An 18599-nucleotide genomic window follows, 5' to 3' on the forward strand; every position below is an offset into this window, starting at 1 on the left:
ATTCAACTTGATCCGCAACATTAGGGGAATTTCGTTTTGATAATGTAATCGAAAGCAAAGTAAAAAATCAATCTACTTAACTTGAATGATTTTTACTGCAGCTAAAAAGACTAGGAATGATAATCAACAGACAAAAGAGAGAACTTGAAACTGATTTTACAATGTTACGTGTTATAACTAAGATTTGACATAAACTTGAGGGAGTTGAGGAACTCCAGAACGAAACAACGACCTCACACTCCCTCAACCCCAGATTCCTTATAAGTTTCGTAGCAACCTTTAGTGAACATAATTTTCTCCCCTAACCTTCATTTTTATGAGACAAGCAGTCACAAGTGGGAAGAAAAATCTATAACTGTCTCGAAAAAAAATTTGATATATAGAGATTTTTTCAATATATAGGAACAATTTTTCTATGTAATGAACATAGAAATTTGCTGGGATATCAATATGTAAAAAATTTCGATATGTGGAAGTTCGATATATGGAGGTTCGATATATTCCTTATATGGAAAATATTTGTGTGGTACAGTTTTTGAAAGTTGTTCAATATGTTAATTTTTTTCAAAAATATTTCAGAAGTTCCAGCATTACTGCCCTGAATGATAATTCCTCCCCTGGTGATGTCACAAATTCCAGTGATGACAAAAATGCCAGTTTGAACGCTGCTTCGAAGTCAAAATCTGATCTCGATTTATCCACAGTCAAGTAAGAAATAGAGCTTTGAACATGATCTCTATTTTAGTTTGTTTTCCAATTGTTGCTACTTTTTTTAATAACAGTTGAATCCAATTTAGCAAAATCCATTACTTTGTAAAGATTTTGGTAATCCCTACTTCAAATTATGTAGGGACAATATCAATTCATAATGTCAGTTTAATGAAATTTCATTGCAGTAAAATGATTTTGCCGGTCTCTTGGACGTCGTTAAAGTGGTATTCAACGGTATAAAAGTTTTTCTTTGTCTCATTTTTGCACTTTAACGACATTTTGATTTAAAAGAAGAAAAAGATTTCAGTTAATGCTTTTTTTTCCCTTCAACAGTTGTAATTATCTCGAATGCATTTTGAATTGTAAAAAGTTTGCATATTTGATCCTTGTGATAAAAGGTGCTTGAAAGATACAAATTAAAAAAACTAAACTGTTAGAATATTGGAATGCAAGAAAAATTCTACCTCTTTTATTTCTCTCAATCTCTCTCTCAAAAATAAATGAACATTTGCTTGAGCAGCAAGCATGAAACCGATATCAACTAAACAGTTCCATAAAACAAGGTCCTTTATTGCTACATTTTGAATTACTTTTGAGCTGAATGGGCTTTCCTGATATTTAAGGATACTGGAAAATGTTAGTCTCCCCTTTTCTGCCTGCCTCTAAGATTCTGCATCTATAATATTCTGGTTCTTTGCTTTCAGAACATATATACCAAGTTTATGTCTGTTTGTTGGTAAAGAATATTCTTGCAAGTGCATTGTGATCGTCAACTAATACTTGATGACATAGAAATACATATGAATTTAAATTTTTTTTAACTTGATAAGTTACGCACTTTTTCACTTGAATGCAGTATTACTAAGTCGGCAGTTATCTATCCATGCTGTATTTCTTTATTTTACCCAAGTTCACTCAACTTCCTTTCTATTTTTGGGAGATTTCCTTTCCGGAAGTTATTTGCTTTCTTAGCTTGGTATGCTGCTTTAATTAAGAACTACATAGATGTTCCTTATATGGAAAATATATGTGTTCAAATAAAAATACCTGATCATTTAAAATGATCGATGTTTGTACGAGATTTTTTTTTTTTCAAGGTCCGATAGATCACGAAATGAAGACAACAAAGACAATGGAAACTCTTTATTTGGAATATGTACATACACCTTCCAACTACTTCTCGACGTAGTCGCAGCTCCGATTAAGGCATTTGTTGCAGCATGGTACCAGTTTTTCGATATCTTCATCATAGAAGGCAGCCGCCTAAGCTTTCAGCCAATTCTGTACGCTGGTCTGCAGCACGGTGTCGGAGCCAAACGTCTGTCCTCATTGTCAGCGTTTCATGTGACCAAAGAGATGGTAATCTGAAAACGCGCCAGGTCAGGGCTGTTTGGAGGATGGTCAAACACTGTCCAGCGAAACTGCTGCAGGAGATTTTTGGTTAAAGCAGCAGTGTGTGTGCACGCATTATCGTGCAGAAGGACTATGCCTGATGACAACTATTCTGTACGTTTGTTCCGAGTCACCCTTTTTTTCAGCATTCAGAAATCGAATTATAGCACACACTTCACACTTGGCGGAAGATGCAATTGTTCGAGGCATGTTTCCTCGTTCACTGCGTGCTCCAAAATAACCGCCGCAACCTGATGCACTGCACAATCTTACTTAAGAGACTGCGCAACAAATCTACTCACACCATAATCGGCTTGACTTTCTGGTTTTCATTCCGCGATGAATCGGACCTTGAAAAAAAACCTTGTAGTATATTGCGTGCATAAGTGCATCTCATGTCCATAAACTACGCACATCGAACCCTGGTAATGAAGTGTATTGCTATCTGTTTAATGAAATGATTAAACTTCTCACATGACATTTGTTTTTCCTACAGATACGGAAGACGATACGGCGATAACTTATAATCACTTTTTTCTGTTTCTTTTTTTTCTTTTTTGTTTTTTTACGTTGTCATAAAAAATTCTTAAACCTTTGAAGTATTTTGTCGCAAACCACACATTCATATGGCAATTTCTATGAGTTTTTAAAAGGTGTCCACTGTCCAGGACTTTTCGGACATCCTGTACTATTAGTTTGTTTTATGATCGTGTGATCTTGTTTTATTAAATCTTTACCCTTGCAACTTATGTGACATTAATCTATTTAATTAAGCCAATTAAAATGAGGATGTATTTTAAAATATTACTAAAAATAGTAGCATGTTTTAATGAGAATTTAAAATGCTGAAAATTGTTTTACGTATGGTTTTTATTATAATTTTCTGAATGTAAAATTAGTCATAAAACAGGGATTTACCGAACAGCAGAATGTGGAAAACAAACAGTCCTGTTACTGCTCTTCTCTAGAGACCAGCAGCACACAAAGCAAAATACAGTCAAGATACCCCCAAAGCGATTCGCCAACCTTTCGCCTATTCTAATTCCACTATTTTCACCAGAAATAAAGAATACCAAACCTTGTGATAATTTAATAGTCCCAGAGCCTGGCTCATCATTTAGGACAGTTGAAAAAATATTTTTACATATAAGTGGATGTGGTTTTTGTTGATTTTGGGTAAAATTTCCTTTGAGATCCGTCCTTTCCTTCTCAAAAATTTCAATATGTTGAGTCTGCCTGGAATCAGATAATCTTCTACAAACAGAAACCAGTAACTCTAATGCACGAAAAGCTTCCTAGAGCAACAATGAGTGGACACAGGAGAGCCCTCTGGTTTTTTGGGTGTCTCAATCCCTTTCCAGAATGCCACTGGTGTTCTGCTGGTGACATAGACTAATAATAAGAGTAGACCGAGCTTTCCCTGACTTGCTGATGAAAAAATTGGTTCATGGATACATCATGCGACTGGTGGAAGGCTTGGCGAAAACTTTGGCAGGATGGTTGCTAGATGGCGGCATTATCTATAGTTTGGCACTCGACATGTATTTTAAGACGGAATCGACTTTCATTACTTTCTCTTTTCTTTCCCCGGTGCAGAGATTGAACTGTTTTTCTTTTAGTTGTGCATTATTTTGACATTAGTAATTAGTTTTTGATCACAGTTTTCGGTAACTTTTATTTCATTCGGAACTGCTACGTCAGCATTGGGGTAAACGTTTTGCGTTAACGCAAAAATGTACTAATCGGTATCTTAAAATTGAAATTGTAGCTAAAAATCAATTGCCAATTCTTTTTGGGCGCTTGCATCTTTAATTGCTTAGAGAGTTATTGAAATTGACTAAAGAAAATGCACAATACTATCTAAACGAATAACTCACTATATTAACAAAATATAAACAACTTAGAATAACAAATTTACAAATCGGGCTCCATAAAAGATCATTCTTCCGTGTTCCATCAATTCTATTTATTTTATTTCTCGCTGGCGTTGATCATCTGCTACGATCAACGCCCGCTGTTGCTAGGATATCAACGAGTCACATGGTTTGGTTTATGAGCAGCAAAAGGATTGCCATAGCTTGGCCTATTCTTATTAGTAGTCTATGGCTGGTGAGGCCTCACCTGCTCACATCTTGACTTGCTTGGGATTTGCAAAAGATGAGGTCCTTTGCAGCCCATAATATTCCCTGGTCTTCTTAAAGGTATTTGGATTTATACGGATTGTCTAGCCCTGCCACACAATTTCGAGATAAGTAAAAAAAAAAGAAGCAATAATCCTTTATCTTGATTTCTTTCCTTATGTCTCATGAAATGATTTATCATTGAATATCAATGTACAACAACAGCATCTCATAAATTTTCCAAATTTTTATGCTAACTTATCAAAAATGTTCTCCTGAATCCGAAAATCCAATTCTTTTTCTGCACAAAAATTCATTTATTACTTACTAGTGGCACCCGCACGGCTTCGCCCGTAATAGAAAAATTAAAGGTCTTTTGGTTCGCCTGTATATTTACGAATAATGTATGGTGAAATTTCTCGCCAATTGGCTTGTACCCACGTTACAGTTCCACGTTATGATAATTTCGTATCTCGCCAATTGACTTGTGCCCATGTTACGGTTCCACGTTATGATAATTTCGTAATTTATGATAGTTTTTTTCTTAAAATTGGAATAAAAAAAGAACCACATCGAATTTTCGAAAAATCGCTTCGAGGTGCACACCCCCATGCTACATACTAACTTTGTGCCAAATTTCATGAAAATCGGCCGAACGGTTTAGGCGCTATGCATGTCACAGACATCCAGACATCCTCCGGACAGAGAGACTTTCTGCTTTATTATTAGTAAAGATTAAGCATTGTAATTTCCCTCAAAGCGCTGCAAGAAGAAACAACCCCTGATTGGCCTGACATCATTTGTGCCAATGTACACACCGCGCCCCTTTCCTCTCACAATATGTTTTTCAATGACAGTTTAATGCTGATGATCCTCTAAATTTCTTTATTTTGTTATATGTACATTTAATATTTTGAACACTTTTTCCATTTTCAAAGATTATTGTGCAAAGGAACAAGTACTCTAGAAATCTGACATCTATAATTTGCAGAAAATAAAATGTTACAAACAAGCATATATTTTTTTCAGCTGAAATCAGATGTATATGGAGGCTCAGAGGTGCGATTTTTTGGTTTATTTTTTAAGTAAGTGCTCAATGTGTCGGGATAATTACTATAAATTAGAAATTAGAGACGCATGGGCTGTAAAGTTAATAAGTTTGTGGTTTCACTGCCATCACACGATTTTTTTTTAAATCTTCCCTTTCAATTCAAATACAATGTTTTTAAAGTTAAATTTAAAAATTTATGGCACTGATTTACTGCAAAATTCCTTTCAATATTGCTGTTAAACCAGGAAAAAATTGTAAGCAAATTAAGAAAAACGAAACACGTTATTTTAATGCCAAAAACATGTGTGCGAAAAAAAATAATTTATAGAAAAAATACATTAGAATATCTGAGATGTTGTTTGATGCAAAATGTGATAGTTCAGTCAGTTCTAGTTCAATTTCTTTTTAAAATATTCAAGTTCTTCAAAAAAGCTACAGATTGTGGACAAAGGATATAACAACAAAAATAAGTAAATACCGTTTCATTTTTTAAATGTTTTTGTAAAAATATGCATTATTATAAATAGTAAATATTTTGGTGTTCCTACAGAGATTTCCAAAATTACAGAAAATTTGAATAGTTTTTTTTTTCTTTTCTTTTTTTTTTTATTTATTTATTTTTTTTTTTTTTTCTTGATTTTAATTTACCCTACGAGCATTTGTTGGAAATATCAATTTTAAAATAATACTACTTTTCATAATTTTAAAGGAAAACTAAAATTGAATGAAAATATAACTTTCAGCTTGAGTAATTTTAAGGTATTATAATTTCTTTAAAACAAGTTTTGCACATTGTTTTCGGTTCTTAAAATTAATGCAAAAAAAAGACACAAATTAATATTTATAAAAATGTAAGAAAGGGCCTCAAAAGTTATTGTTGAAGTTGTGAGAAATTCGAAAAATTAGTAACCTTAATGGAACATAGGACATATAAACTATAAAAATAATTTTTCGTATTACTCAATGTTTAAACGAAATTAAGTATGGACAAGTCGATAGTTCTGTCTTATTTTTGAGCATAAAAAGAAAGAAAAGAAAGTTGGTAAATCACTTTTCATAACTCTTGAAATAATTTCTATATTTGATGTGTGAAATTAATTGAATTTCTGCCCGCATTAATATGCTTTCAAAGCAAGATCAATTCCTTGACTATAATAATTCAGTGAAATATTTAGGATTCAATGATATATTAAGATCAGTTCTTTGATTCAAGGTTCATTGTTATGTGATGCCTTCTGTTCATCTAAAACAAATGTCTCAAGTAACCACCTGCAGATGTGCAATCTCTCCAAATTCCTGGAAAGTGTAACTCACCTTTAATCCGTACATTCTTCGCTTCCCTAGGGTAAATTGAGAGAATTCTCGAAAATTTGAACAATAGCGCAAGCAAGCACCGGGAAAGAATGGAACAGTTTCTTCTGAATATACAGTAGATGGGTTTTTTTTTTGGGGGGGGGGGGAGTTAAGATGTGGTTTGGAAACTGATAACATTCACTAGACCTCAAGATTTAGAAAATTTTCAAGTGGCCAATGGCCACCAGACTCAAAAAACTTGGTGGCCACCAGTATTACCGGGTTTCGTAAACAGCGCTCTAGTACGATAATGGGGGTGGGGGATTTCAATTTTTATTTTTTGGAACAAATATTATGAAAGTGATGCTAAAGGAATGCTAACAAGAAATATAAATTATATTAATCATGGAAATATAAGAGGCATCGGGTGAAGGTTGGGAAGTCCTGAAGCAAATGGTTTATTCCACCCATTTTAAAGTTTCATAAGAAAAAAAATCATTAAACCAAAAATAAAGTAGTGTACACAATACCATGGTCCCACAGTGAAAAAAAAAAAAATTTCCCATAAAAACAACAAATTCCCTTAAAATATTTTTGTAAATCATTGCAAACGCCATGGCACTGAAAATCAACATGCACTTTTCAGGTAGCTAGTTTAATGAAAAGAATTAATTGTAAAAAAATCTAACGAAGGGAATAGAAAAAATATTAGATAAACATATGATTTGAATTTTTTCAATAATTAAGGTTATTAGTGTTTTTTTTTTTTGAATAAAAATTTTTAACTACAAACCTCCTCCAGTAATATACAATTTGACATTTATCAAGAATATATTTTCAAAAAAAAAAAAAAAAAACATTATTTTTGCATTATTTGAACTAAGAGTATGACCAAACATGGCGACTACGTTCCATATGCAGCGTCGCCATGTTAGGATGACTATGAAGAGAAAACGATCAAAGGACTGACTATTTGGCTTATATTTCAATCTGATGCTATTGAAGATTAAAAAATTACAACAGTTATTTGAATAAATAGAAACGAGCCCCTGTTGTTTGAACAATTTTCAATGGAACATATTCCTAATCGATCATGAGTATTAGCGTCCACATGACAGTAGAAATATAAGATACAGTTTATAGAAGAAAAGTTTTTTTTTTCTTTCTATTTTTAATGATGTATAGGATTTTTAATGAAATACAGGATTTAAGGACAACATGAAACATTGGCTATGGCAAATGATAAAACGGAGAGCGTGGTGGCTGGTGGGGGGTGCTTTGTGCAGTCAAAAACAAGTTGCCTTTTCAAGTTTTAAATTATCTAATTTGTTTTCTTATTTTGATAATTTTCAGAATAAAGGCTGTTTGAGTTAATTGGGAATCAGATAGGATCGGAACGACCTTCGAGGGTTTATGTAAAAAAAACATACATTATGGTGTTTTTTTTTTTCATACTTTCAGAACAAGATTTAAAGCAAAACATAAAACTGTTTTAGAAAGAGAATTTGAAAAAAGTACAGGGTTCATACACTTTTGGTTAAAAAAAAATCCCCTACTTTTCCAGGTTATTTTTTAGAAAATTCCAGGTTACTCGCTTCATTCAAAATTAAGTAAGTAACAATATTTTCAAAATTGTCAAAATTGTTCAAAGTAGCAATGCATCAGAATTTTCCACTTGAAAAAAAAAAAAAAAAACCTTGGATTTTTTAAAAAAAATTTCTGTTACAATTTAAGTTTTTAAAAAAAAATTTTTAAAAACATTTTGTTCAATATTGTTTTAGTATTTGTTAAAAACAAAGTACTTTCAACTTATTTTAACGTTTTTTTTGATGCCACATGCCATTCATATTAGCGTTTTGCTGTTTAATCGGCAGCAATCTTTCTCCGCTTTTGATTTACGATTCTTTTTATTTTGTTATTAGTATGTTACACAAAACATATTGAGCAAAGTACAAAGCTTTTATAAGCTAGTTTTCAGTATAAATATGATTAACTTGTTGCATCGATGGGTATACCATATAATGCATTCTAACAAAAGTCAACATCCGTCGATCATAGGCTAATGTCAATAATCAATTTTTTTTTCCGATTGCATATAAAGGATTTTTGCATTAAAATTAAAAATTTTCGTTTTTGCACATTTACTTTCAATAGACTTTCAATAGACATTGAGATAAACATCTAATTATGTTTTTGTAAATTTTTATCTACTTCCATCTCGCAAACGAGCAAATATGGCGACTAAGTAAAAAAATTTACGATTTTTGAATTTGTAGCATAAAAGTAGCTATAAATAATAATTTATCCTTAAAAAATTACAATTATAAGACAAAATAGACAGTTTTTAGCACATAGGCGTCTAAATCAGAATTTAAAAAATGTTCTGGAGATAAAATTTTGCATTTTTCCAGAAAATAATTACGAATTACCCTGGCAAAAAGGGCACATTTTGCATTGTTATCAATAGTTTGCATTGCAATAAATATCCAATGCCATTTTCGTAAACTTAGGCACTTAAAAAGTCTTGTGTACTGCCATCTTGGGAACGACCAAATATGGCGGCTACGACAAAAATTAAGAAATAATTTTTTGAATTTGTAGCATGAAAACAATTTAAAAATAATAAATCTTCATGAAACTACAATTCAGTTGAAAAGTTTTTAGCACATTTGCGTCCAAGGCAATGAGGATAAGATTAAGTTTTAAGAACAAAAATTCTCATTTCTCAAGAAAAGTACATATTTAAAATAAAATTAAAAAAAACAACAACAACAAGTTGCAGCACATTTTGCATTGTTTTCATTAGTTTGCAGTTAAAGAAAACATCCAATTCTGCTTTGTTTTCGGAAACTTAGGCATTTAAGCATCAAATCTACTTCCATCTTATGAATGACCAAAAATGGCGACTACGTTTCATTCTTAGCTGAATCGACTTTTCGATTAAAAAACGATTTTTCCAATTGACCCTACCATCCGCAGGCTTGTGCTTTAGATGCAGGAAAATGTTCCTCTCCCGTTAAATTTGTGCATAATTCCTGTTCACCCTAGGAATTTTTTTCTTTGGAACTATTGAGGGGCTAAAATAGCACCTCGGAAGCTTTTTTTTGGGGGGGGGGGTTGCCGTTTTTATTTTATTACCAGCGTCATTTTGCCTCAAAACTTTTTTTTTTTTTCAGGAAACATCGATAAAAACGAAGATTAGAACTCAAGGTACAAAATTCCCTGGAAAAAACATTTTTGGGGCAAAATTTGAAATTTCACTAACATTTTTATCTATGTCAACATCCGAGACAATTACAGGTTTTCCCGGAGCGTACGAACCCTGTAATTTAATAACCATATTTTCCTGCGTATTATCGGCGGGCGGTCTATAATCTGCAGGTTCTAAATGGGCCTGAAGGGAAAAAAAAAGCTTCGTATAATCCGAGGCAGTGTATAATACGATGTAAAAAAATAAAAGTTTGAATTTAATACACCATTTGAGTAACTAAACTAAAAACGTGAAAAGGTAATTACTTTGAAGGTATAATCAAAATTTATCTGAAATATAATCTAAAATATAGTGATTTCTTCTTGAAATCACGATTATAGTACGCTAATTACTTGAAAAACAAAGAGTCAAGACAGAGGAGCAAACGCTCTGATCTTGTGCAAATAGTTTCCTAATTCACTGTATTCTTGCTTTTTTTACATGGCCTGAATCGTGTAAGAGGAACATTCAAGCAACCTAAAATAACCAACATACAGGCAGGCAGAGAGAAAGTACATGCAAGCTTTGTAAAATAAACAACATTCAGTCGGAGTACGGTCTCTATCGGTGAATCCTTATTGAACTGATGCATCTGTGGAGTGAATTTTTTTCTTGGGATCTAAAATAAAAATAACCCCCAAAAAAAGTTGGCGACTGTAGAAATTTTTTGGGGTCGCCAATTTTGAAAACTGAGTCGCCACGTGGCGAGTGGCGACCGTAAATCTTGACCTTTAACATTCACCCAATAAATACAAAATTTTCCCAAGTAAATACCTGAACTAAGCACAGAAATACCTAAAACACACGGACATCAAAGAAAGACGTTAAGCAATTGCAAAGCGAGGCACATCCCACGGCACTTCTTGGAGAGTCATGTAATTCCTCGTTTCAGTGGAAAACGAAACTAATCTATTTTTAGTTCTAAATAACTTTTAAAATATTGCTCTGAGAAGAGACGAAAAATGTTTTCTGCTGTTTTTAGGTCATTCTGATTGTATTAAAATTTTTTTAAAAAATGCTGTTGTTGTCCATTGTGTTATTGAGCAATCACGATTGCTTATTGTTCTCACTTGACTGTTTTTGGCGTCCTATCATTTTATTTTCCCACCAGCACCCTCCCCAGCATGACTGTCGACCGGCTCCTCCCGATGCTGCTTCTATAGCAAAAGCAGTCTCCAGGTTGCATCCATATCCTGCACAAACGCGCATACATACACAACTACACACACACACCTACACACATACACAAACACATAGACACACGCATACATACACACACCTACACATACACACACACATGCACACAACTACCCACACATTCATGCCAACACACAGACACAAACACACATGCTTACACACACATACACATACCCCTTACACACAAACACACATACCCCCCACACACAAAACACACACGCCTACATACACACACTCGTGATTGCGAAAAACATAATTTTAATTCAAAATGTCAAAATTCAAATTAATTTTTCCTTTTTTTCATATTATTGGTTTTTTTTTAATGAAATCATGATTGAGCTCTTTCTCTTGGGACTCAGGGAGTTCTCTTCGACCGAGAGCTTGCGGCAGATCTCCCTGCAGGTGAATGGTCTGATGTCTGAAACCAATGCCTTCGTGAATGGGAACATCGACGAAGATGGAGTGACCCACTCGACCAATAAGTCACTGGAGAAGAGGAATCAGGAGCTCGCCTTACTAGTGAATAATTTGCAGCAGTCTAATGACCACTTGCATTTTCAGTTACAGGAACTGGTGAGTGACGGGATCCTTTTTTTTTTTTTTTTGTTTCATGTTAATGTGCTTATTTTCGAACAAAATCGCATTAATCATATCTCGGGGTTCCCTTACATCTTTCAAGATGCTCGATTTCAGTGACCTGTCACTAAGAAACCTCTTTAGTGCTTTATTTTGAATCAAATTTCTTAATTATTCTTTCATAGAGCATTCTTTAATAGTTCTGAAAGTCATTTAAAGAAAAATAAAATTTTATCTTGTTTTTTGCTCATTTTTTTACTTTCTCATTTTTGAATAAGAAAATATCTTGTCTGCTTCTTATTGTACTTTTTCTAGGCAAATTAATTGTTAAGGAAAACTACTTATGTTTGTAAATGATTTGAACTCACCTTTTTAAAAATTATACCCATTAAATATTTAATAAGTTGTTTTCTGCTTCCCCGCCCCCTCCCCATTTTCCTTCTTTTCAAAGCTGACGGTACTTTTCTTCTGATGAAACTCTAATTTACTGCTAAGGAAAATGACCCATCTTGAATCTTTGTAAATACTTATATTTTAAGAGCAGTTATTTCGATAGTTTATACCTACCAATTTTTATATTTTGCTTAACATTTACACATTTAAGCTTTTATGATTCATCCTTATTTTTAAATTAAATTTTATTTTGGTTACAATTTCCATTTTATTACAGTCTTTATAAATTTTGTCGAGTTTCCCATTTATTTCTGAGATTTTCAAGACCCAAGTATAAATCCTAAGGATACGTAAAGTCTGAAAAGTGTACTATTTTCCAAGAATCCCAGAAAGAAACCTGAGTTGCGATGCCATAGGGCTGCAGAAAATAAAGTGTTTTATTTTGATTTCTGTTCTGAAGTAGGATCCCTATTACTGTTCATGTAATAAAAGCTGATGGTCACTTTTTGCACTATTTTGAAGACTCTAAACTGTGCCTAGCCCTGTGTAACTGTTAAATTATATAAATATCCATATAGATATAATCAGGTAGAATCTTAATTGTGAGTGAAGATTTTAAACCCATAAATTGAAAAACGGTATTGCAAAAAATTAGCAGAAGCAGACTCATATGGCTGAAGTGAATCCTACTATGAAAATACTTATGAAAGATCTTTTTATTAACATCCCATTATTTGCAAGTTAAACTTTAAAATGAACTCTTCAAAAAATTTAAATTACTTATTTGTTTTTATTTTATTTTATTTTATTTTTATTTTTGAGCATTTAAAATTCTTTTGTCCATTCAGTTTACTGCACAGAAAATTATTAATCCCATTGTTTGTGTTTCCAGTCATATGGTATGAAAATTTTAGATTGACACATTTGAGCAAGTTCAATGTGTTTTTTTTTTTTTCCGATTCAGTGAATTGTAATAAAAATCTTGTCATTTTTCATGTATCATATCCAAAAGTGTTAAGTTTAAAAATAACTTTCATTTGCTTCAAATTTTATCAGGACACTTGCTTCCAATGCCTTTGACTTGCAGGATATGTTTGTAATCTAAATATTTCTGTTATATACATCATGTATTGCAATATTGCTGATTATTACATTTCATGGTCAAGATTTTAAATTTTTTTATAATGTATACTGTAAACTCCCAAGTATCCGTGGAGTAAGATGACAGAGTAAGCGCAGATAAATAACTTAAAAAGATAATAGCTTAAAAGGATCAATAACATTCGCATACATTTAAACAATAGCTGAATCAATAACAGTGTATAAATAATGCATGTAAAAAAACTTTAAAAGATCACTCATTTTTTCAAACTGATTAAGCACATATGCGAGCAAAACTAGCAAGCATATAATTGCAACAGATCAAGCTAAGTTACACCGAAAATGCACAGGAGAGAGGAGAGGGATTTTTTAAGACTGGTCCGGTGACTCATTTACACACGTGTAGATCTAAAAATCAGTAAGTAGTGTAGATCTAAAAATCAATAAGTAGTGTAGATCTAAAAATCAGTAAGTAGTGTAGATCTAAAAATCAGTAAGTAGTGTAGATTTAAAAATCAGTAAGTAGTGTAGATCTAAAAATCAGTAAGTAGTGTAGATCTAAAGCACTATGTAGTGTAGACCTAAAAATCAGTAAGTAGTGTAGATCTAAAGCACTATGTAGTGTAGATCTTAAAATTAGTAAGTAGTGTAGATCTAAAGCACTATGTAGTGTAGATCTAAAAACCAGTAAGTAGTGTAGATCTAAAGCACTGTATAGTGTAGATCTAAAAATCAGTAAGTAGTGTAGAAGTAAAGCACGATGTTAGTAGGTCAAATCAGGTTTCAACTAGCCCATGGTTTTGATGACCATGATAGGTTAAGTGTGTTTGGAAGGGAGAGCACGGGCGCCCATATAGGGGGGCAGGGGGGCTCAAGCCCCCCCTCCTTTAGAATTGAGAACTTACTTGCTTTTAAGGCTTTTTTCTTTGCAAAAATGTATAAAAATTTATTTTCCATCCATTAATGAATAAGTTATTTAAAATGTCAAATTTCAATATCTCGAATCTGTACTGAAATCGGTTTCCAATGGGAAAATATTCTACTAAACCATGGAAAAAAAATTTGAGCCGCCCCCCCCCCCCTTAAAATTTTGCTTATGGGTGCCCTTGAGGAAGAGCGAAGAGAGATAGGAATTTCTAAAAATTGTTTTTGTATTTTTTTAAGTCAAAATGTGTGCAATATATTACAGTATTTTTGAAAGTGTGAAAAGACGCGGATATGCCGCTCGCAGATAATCGGGAGTCTACTGGGGTTTTTTTTTGGTTTGTTTTCCTATCTGGGTATATAGCCACTTACAAAATGTATCTTTCAGAAAGCTAAAAACAAGCGATTAGGGCTGAACTTTGAGCAAGAGAAAAAAGAGCTGTTGGAGCGATCCCACAAGGAGCAGGTGAGCTTGAACGACCAACTCCAGGTCCACATCCAGACCATCGGCATCCTGGTTGCAGAGAAGACGGAACTGCAGTCTTCGCTCTCCCTCAGTCAACAATCGGCCAAACAGAAAGCAGGTACATACTTTCCGGCCACTGATATACTGTTAAATGAATATCAGACCACCCAATATGTGCTCTGGAGCAGCGGTTCCCAACATGGAGGCAATGGGCAATTTGGCTCATCAAGAGGGTGATAAATTAGTGAGGAGTATTTAAAAAAAAAATGATAATAGTAAGTCATCAAACATCGAAATTGAAAACATATGGGTCATTCTTCAAAAAGTGTAACTTTTCTGTCACATGCCTTTTACAAAAAAAAAAAAAATTAAGGAACAATTCATTTAACATTGCTTTTTAATTTTATCAAAGTTATATCTATTTAAACCTGCCAACATTTTTTTAATGATAATTTTTATTTTAGTATATTTTTGGTTCACAGCATGTGAATTCTCGCCTCCATGGAATGTCACACACCTTGTGTGACTGTTTATGTTGCTTAATAATTTGTTCAATTAAAAGTATGTACTTATTTAGTATTCCTGTCACGAGTGTCTCAAATACTAATTGTTAAAGCATATTTAATTTTTTGATGTTGTGTTTTAGTTCGTTTTGGTAGGACAAGGAGTCATGTCACACAATAAACTCTCACTTCTGTTACCTAAACACAAAATGCCATTCCTCATTAACACGTGGCAGTGATGACATCAAATTTTATTTACCATGTTACAAGAGAGCCCTCTTGTTCATTTTCAGCCATAATTGTAGTTGTGAGATTTTTGTCGATAAAAAAGAAGATAGATTTTGCTTTAAAAACTTAGTGTGGTTATTCTGATTTCTCACCTCCATGTACTTGAATTTCAGGGATGTAAATTAATGTAAAAAATAAGAAGTGAACATGTTTTCATGTGCTTAACATGTGCAGATTGTAGCAATGAAGAAAAAAAATCCTTAAAATGTATCTATTAGGCCTACATTAATGGAGAATTCTTCACCTCCGTGACACACCTTATCAAATGTCATTATTTCTGAGGTGAAAATAAATGATGGAGGGGAAATACATCAATTTTAGGCAGTCTGACAAAATTATAAATTGCCAGTATTTCCTCAAATTTACTAAATACTATTCTTTAATATACATTTAAAACTTCTATTTAGGTCATACTTTAATTAAGAGAGCTTAATATCATATTCCCACTAATCATTAAAATAGTTGATTGTTTGCACAATTAACAAAATTACTACTTTGATATTAAATTGGCCTTAGTTTTTAAATACTAAAAGTTTTTTTTTTTTTTTATTTCCTTGAACAAGACATTTTTTAATTTTTTGTATTTATGAGTAAAATAATTGGAACTTAGCTAGGCCATTGTTTATAGTTACTTCTAGTAAGTAACACTTTCATGTAAGAGTGAAAATAAAGGGTTTTAAAATGGAAAATATTTGCTTTCAAAAGTTATGTTTTCTGGAAAATGACCCATATATGAAACTATTGTGAAAGAGTTTACAAAAGGTACCAAAATTTAAAAAGAAAACAAATTAAAGTTCATGTGCTTCTTAATCATACCTTGGTTGAACTTGAAGATTTATTTCCAAATTTATCACCCAAGTTAATGAATTTTCAGTTTTAAGTGTTGATGTTTTTAATTCCCCCAGATTCCAAATTGGGAAAAAAATCAAAATTCATAGGAAGCATGCTTTTATTTTTGTAAAATACATGAAAAAGGTTGGGAACCGCTAATCTAGAGTTCTGTATGAGATCCAGAATGTTAGTGTTCAAAAGAACATGGGATGGAATTTACAAAACCTTTCCAAATTTTCATATTCTATCATACTTTAAGGTTTTTTTTTTTTTTTTTTTGGTGAAACAGTCTTTGCATCTTTGAAATGTTAAAGAAAGATATTTGGCAAAAACAAACGCTTTTAGTCATGAAGTGAATGTATAATTTTACCAAATATTACAAAGTTAAAAAATATTACAAGGTATTAAAATACAAAGCTTATTAAAGTAAAGTAAGAAAAACAACGTTAAAAAAAGCACAAATTTGCCAATTACAGCATTTGCTATAATTGGCAAATTTGTGCTTTTTTTAACGTTGTTTTTCTTATTTTACTATTCAGCACAAAGGTATTTATTTATCTTATTAAAGTGTACTCAATGTAAAATGTGCTTGTGTAACATGATATAATTGTTTGATTTATTTCAACTTCCAAAATGAAACAAATTTGCTCTTTTTTTTTTTTTTTTTTTTTTGCATTGTACTAGTATTTGTGGCACCCCTAATGTTAAATTTGATTTGAATTATGTATTTGTATTAAATTTCTGTTTATACTACACCTCTTATTAAATAGTTACTGCCATAAAAGTAGCTTAAAATAGACTTTTTGCATATGGCTTCATAAATCATGTATTTCTACAAATGTAACCTAATTAATACGAGGTTTGTCTGGAAAATATGTATAAGAGTTGAATAACTTTATTTTACAATAATTCAAGTATATTACAATTTTGTCTCCTTCAAAGTACTGCCCTGAGACAAGATGCTCCTCTTCCAACGTTGTGATGCTGTTCAGTTGTTGTATCGTTTCTGCCTTGATGGCTTCCACAACTCCCAAGCGCCACTCCCAGAGCACCATTTTGCATTTCGGGAACAGGAAGAAGTCACAAGGAGTTAAAACGGGTGAATAAGGTGGGTGGTCTGTCACGGTGATTAAGCTTTGGGCCAAAAACTCATGCACAAAGAGTGACGTGTGAGCGGGCACATTTCTTCATTTCAAGGTTTTTCGTGGACCATTGCTTTGGGGATTGACAGCTCATCAACTGTCATTCTGACTGTCAATCTATGGTCTTTAAGAACACAAGCCCGTACTCGTTCAACACTGTCATCTGAACTCGATGTCAAGGGATGTCCTGGGCGAGGATCTCCTTTCACGTCTTTTTAGCCTGACCTGATCCTTTTTAACCACTTGTCACGGTTGGTTCCTTCAGGGAATTATCACCATAAACTTTGTTTAAACACTCAAATCTCACGGCTTTTCTTGCCTAGCTTTGCAAGAAACTTGATGTTGATACGCTGTTTCTCAATCAGATAGACGTCCATGTCGACGGCAGGTGAAAAAGGGTGAGTTTCAACAAGCAGCCACACACTATTACTTCAGGGTTTCCGCTACGGTCGCATTTTTCGCAAAATGCGAAAAACCTATTTAAATTGCAAAAATAAAACAAGGCATTTTCACTCTTGCTCAAGTAAAAAAGTACAGAAATAAAGAATTTAAAAAAACAAAACTATGCATGAAACATGATCCGAGAGATTATTAAACTAGAACAGCGATACTCAACTTAATCATATTACAATTCTTAGTTCAGAAAATGTTTCAATTACTATTAAGTTCAACAGCCAGTACTGAGTCTTTATTTGCAATCTGACCTCCTAATAAATGAATTTTTGGGCTTCATTAAATGTCGATGTTTTAGCATTTTGCTAAACTTTTTTTTCTAATTTTAGCTTTTTTGCTAAAGAAGTTTTAAACTCAGCTTGAACCCTGTATTACTTACATACAGAGTGCTCCGACTCGAATTGAGCGTTGAGCGGATTGACTGCAGCGCCACCTGGTGGCACCCTCACAACACTATGATACGCCACCCCGACTTATTTGTACGTATTTTCTGGACAGACCTCGTACATAGAAAGACTTTTTTCCTCAGTGATACACCTGTAAAATTATGCAGCATCAGATAATTTGATTTTTTTTCTGAGGACTTTTGAGTTTGAACTAATGAGTGTCCACTCGACTGTATATATTTATCGAAAAAATTTGAACCTTGTTGATTGGATATTTTTTTGAGGTTTTCAGCTAACTCCATAATTTTAGTTCTGTACCTGCTGTTGCAATGGGTTTTATGTTCCTTTTTTTCTATTTATTGCTGCTCTATTATAAATTGTTTTCAAATTCTATTTTAGGAGAAGTAGAAGAGCTACAGGGCAGGCTCCGTGCTCTCAGGCAGCGCACGTCGGACCTTGATAGAGAATTAAATAGTCTAAGTAATTCTAATCAGCATCTAGAAAAAGTAATTTTAAAATTAA

The 18599-nt window shown here is 32.9% G+C and overlaps 1 protein-coding gene across 1 annotated transcript in view; it reads left to right on the forward strand.

The window, feature by feature from the left end:
* Positions 1-579: 579 nt before the first annotated feature.
* Positions 580-18599, forward strand: part of LOC129222600 (golgin subfamily A member 2-like) — a gene marked incomplete at its 5' end in the record, with an annotated part of 44207 nt that continues 26187 nt past the window's right edge. The window contains 4 exon segments of the mRNA XM_054857115.1: positions 580-708; positions 11374-11587; positions 14397-14592; positions 18477-18583. Of these exon segments, the coding sequence (XP_054713090.1) occupies positions 580-708; positions 11374-11587; positions 14397-14592; positions 18477-18583 (646 nt within the window).

The sequence above is a fragment of the Uloborus diversus genome, chromosome 5 (genome assembly GCF_026930045.1).
Source record: "Uloborus diversus isolate 005 chromosome 5, Udiv.v.3.1, whole genome shotgun sequence".
Lineage (NCBI taxonomy): Eukaryota > Metazoa > Arthropoda > Arachnida > Araneae > Uloboridae > Uloborus > Uloborus diversus.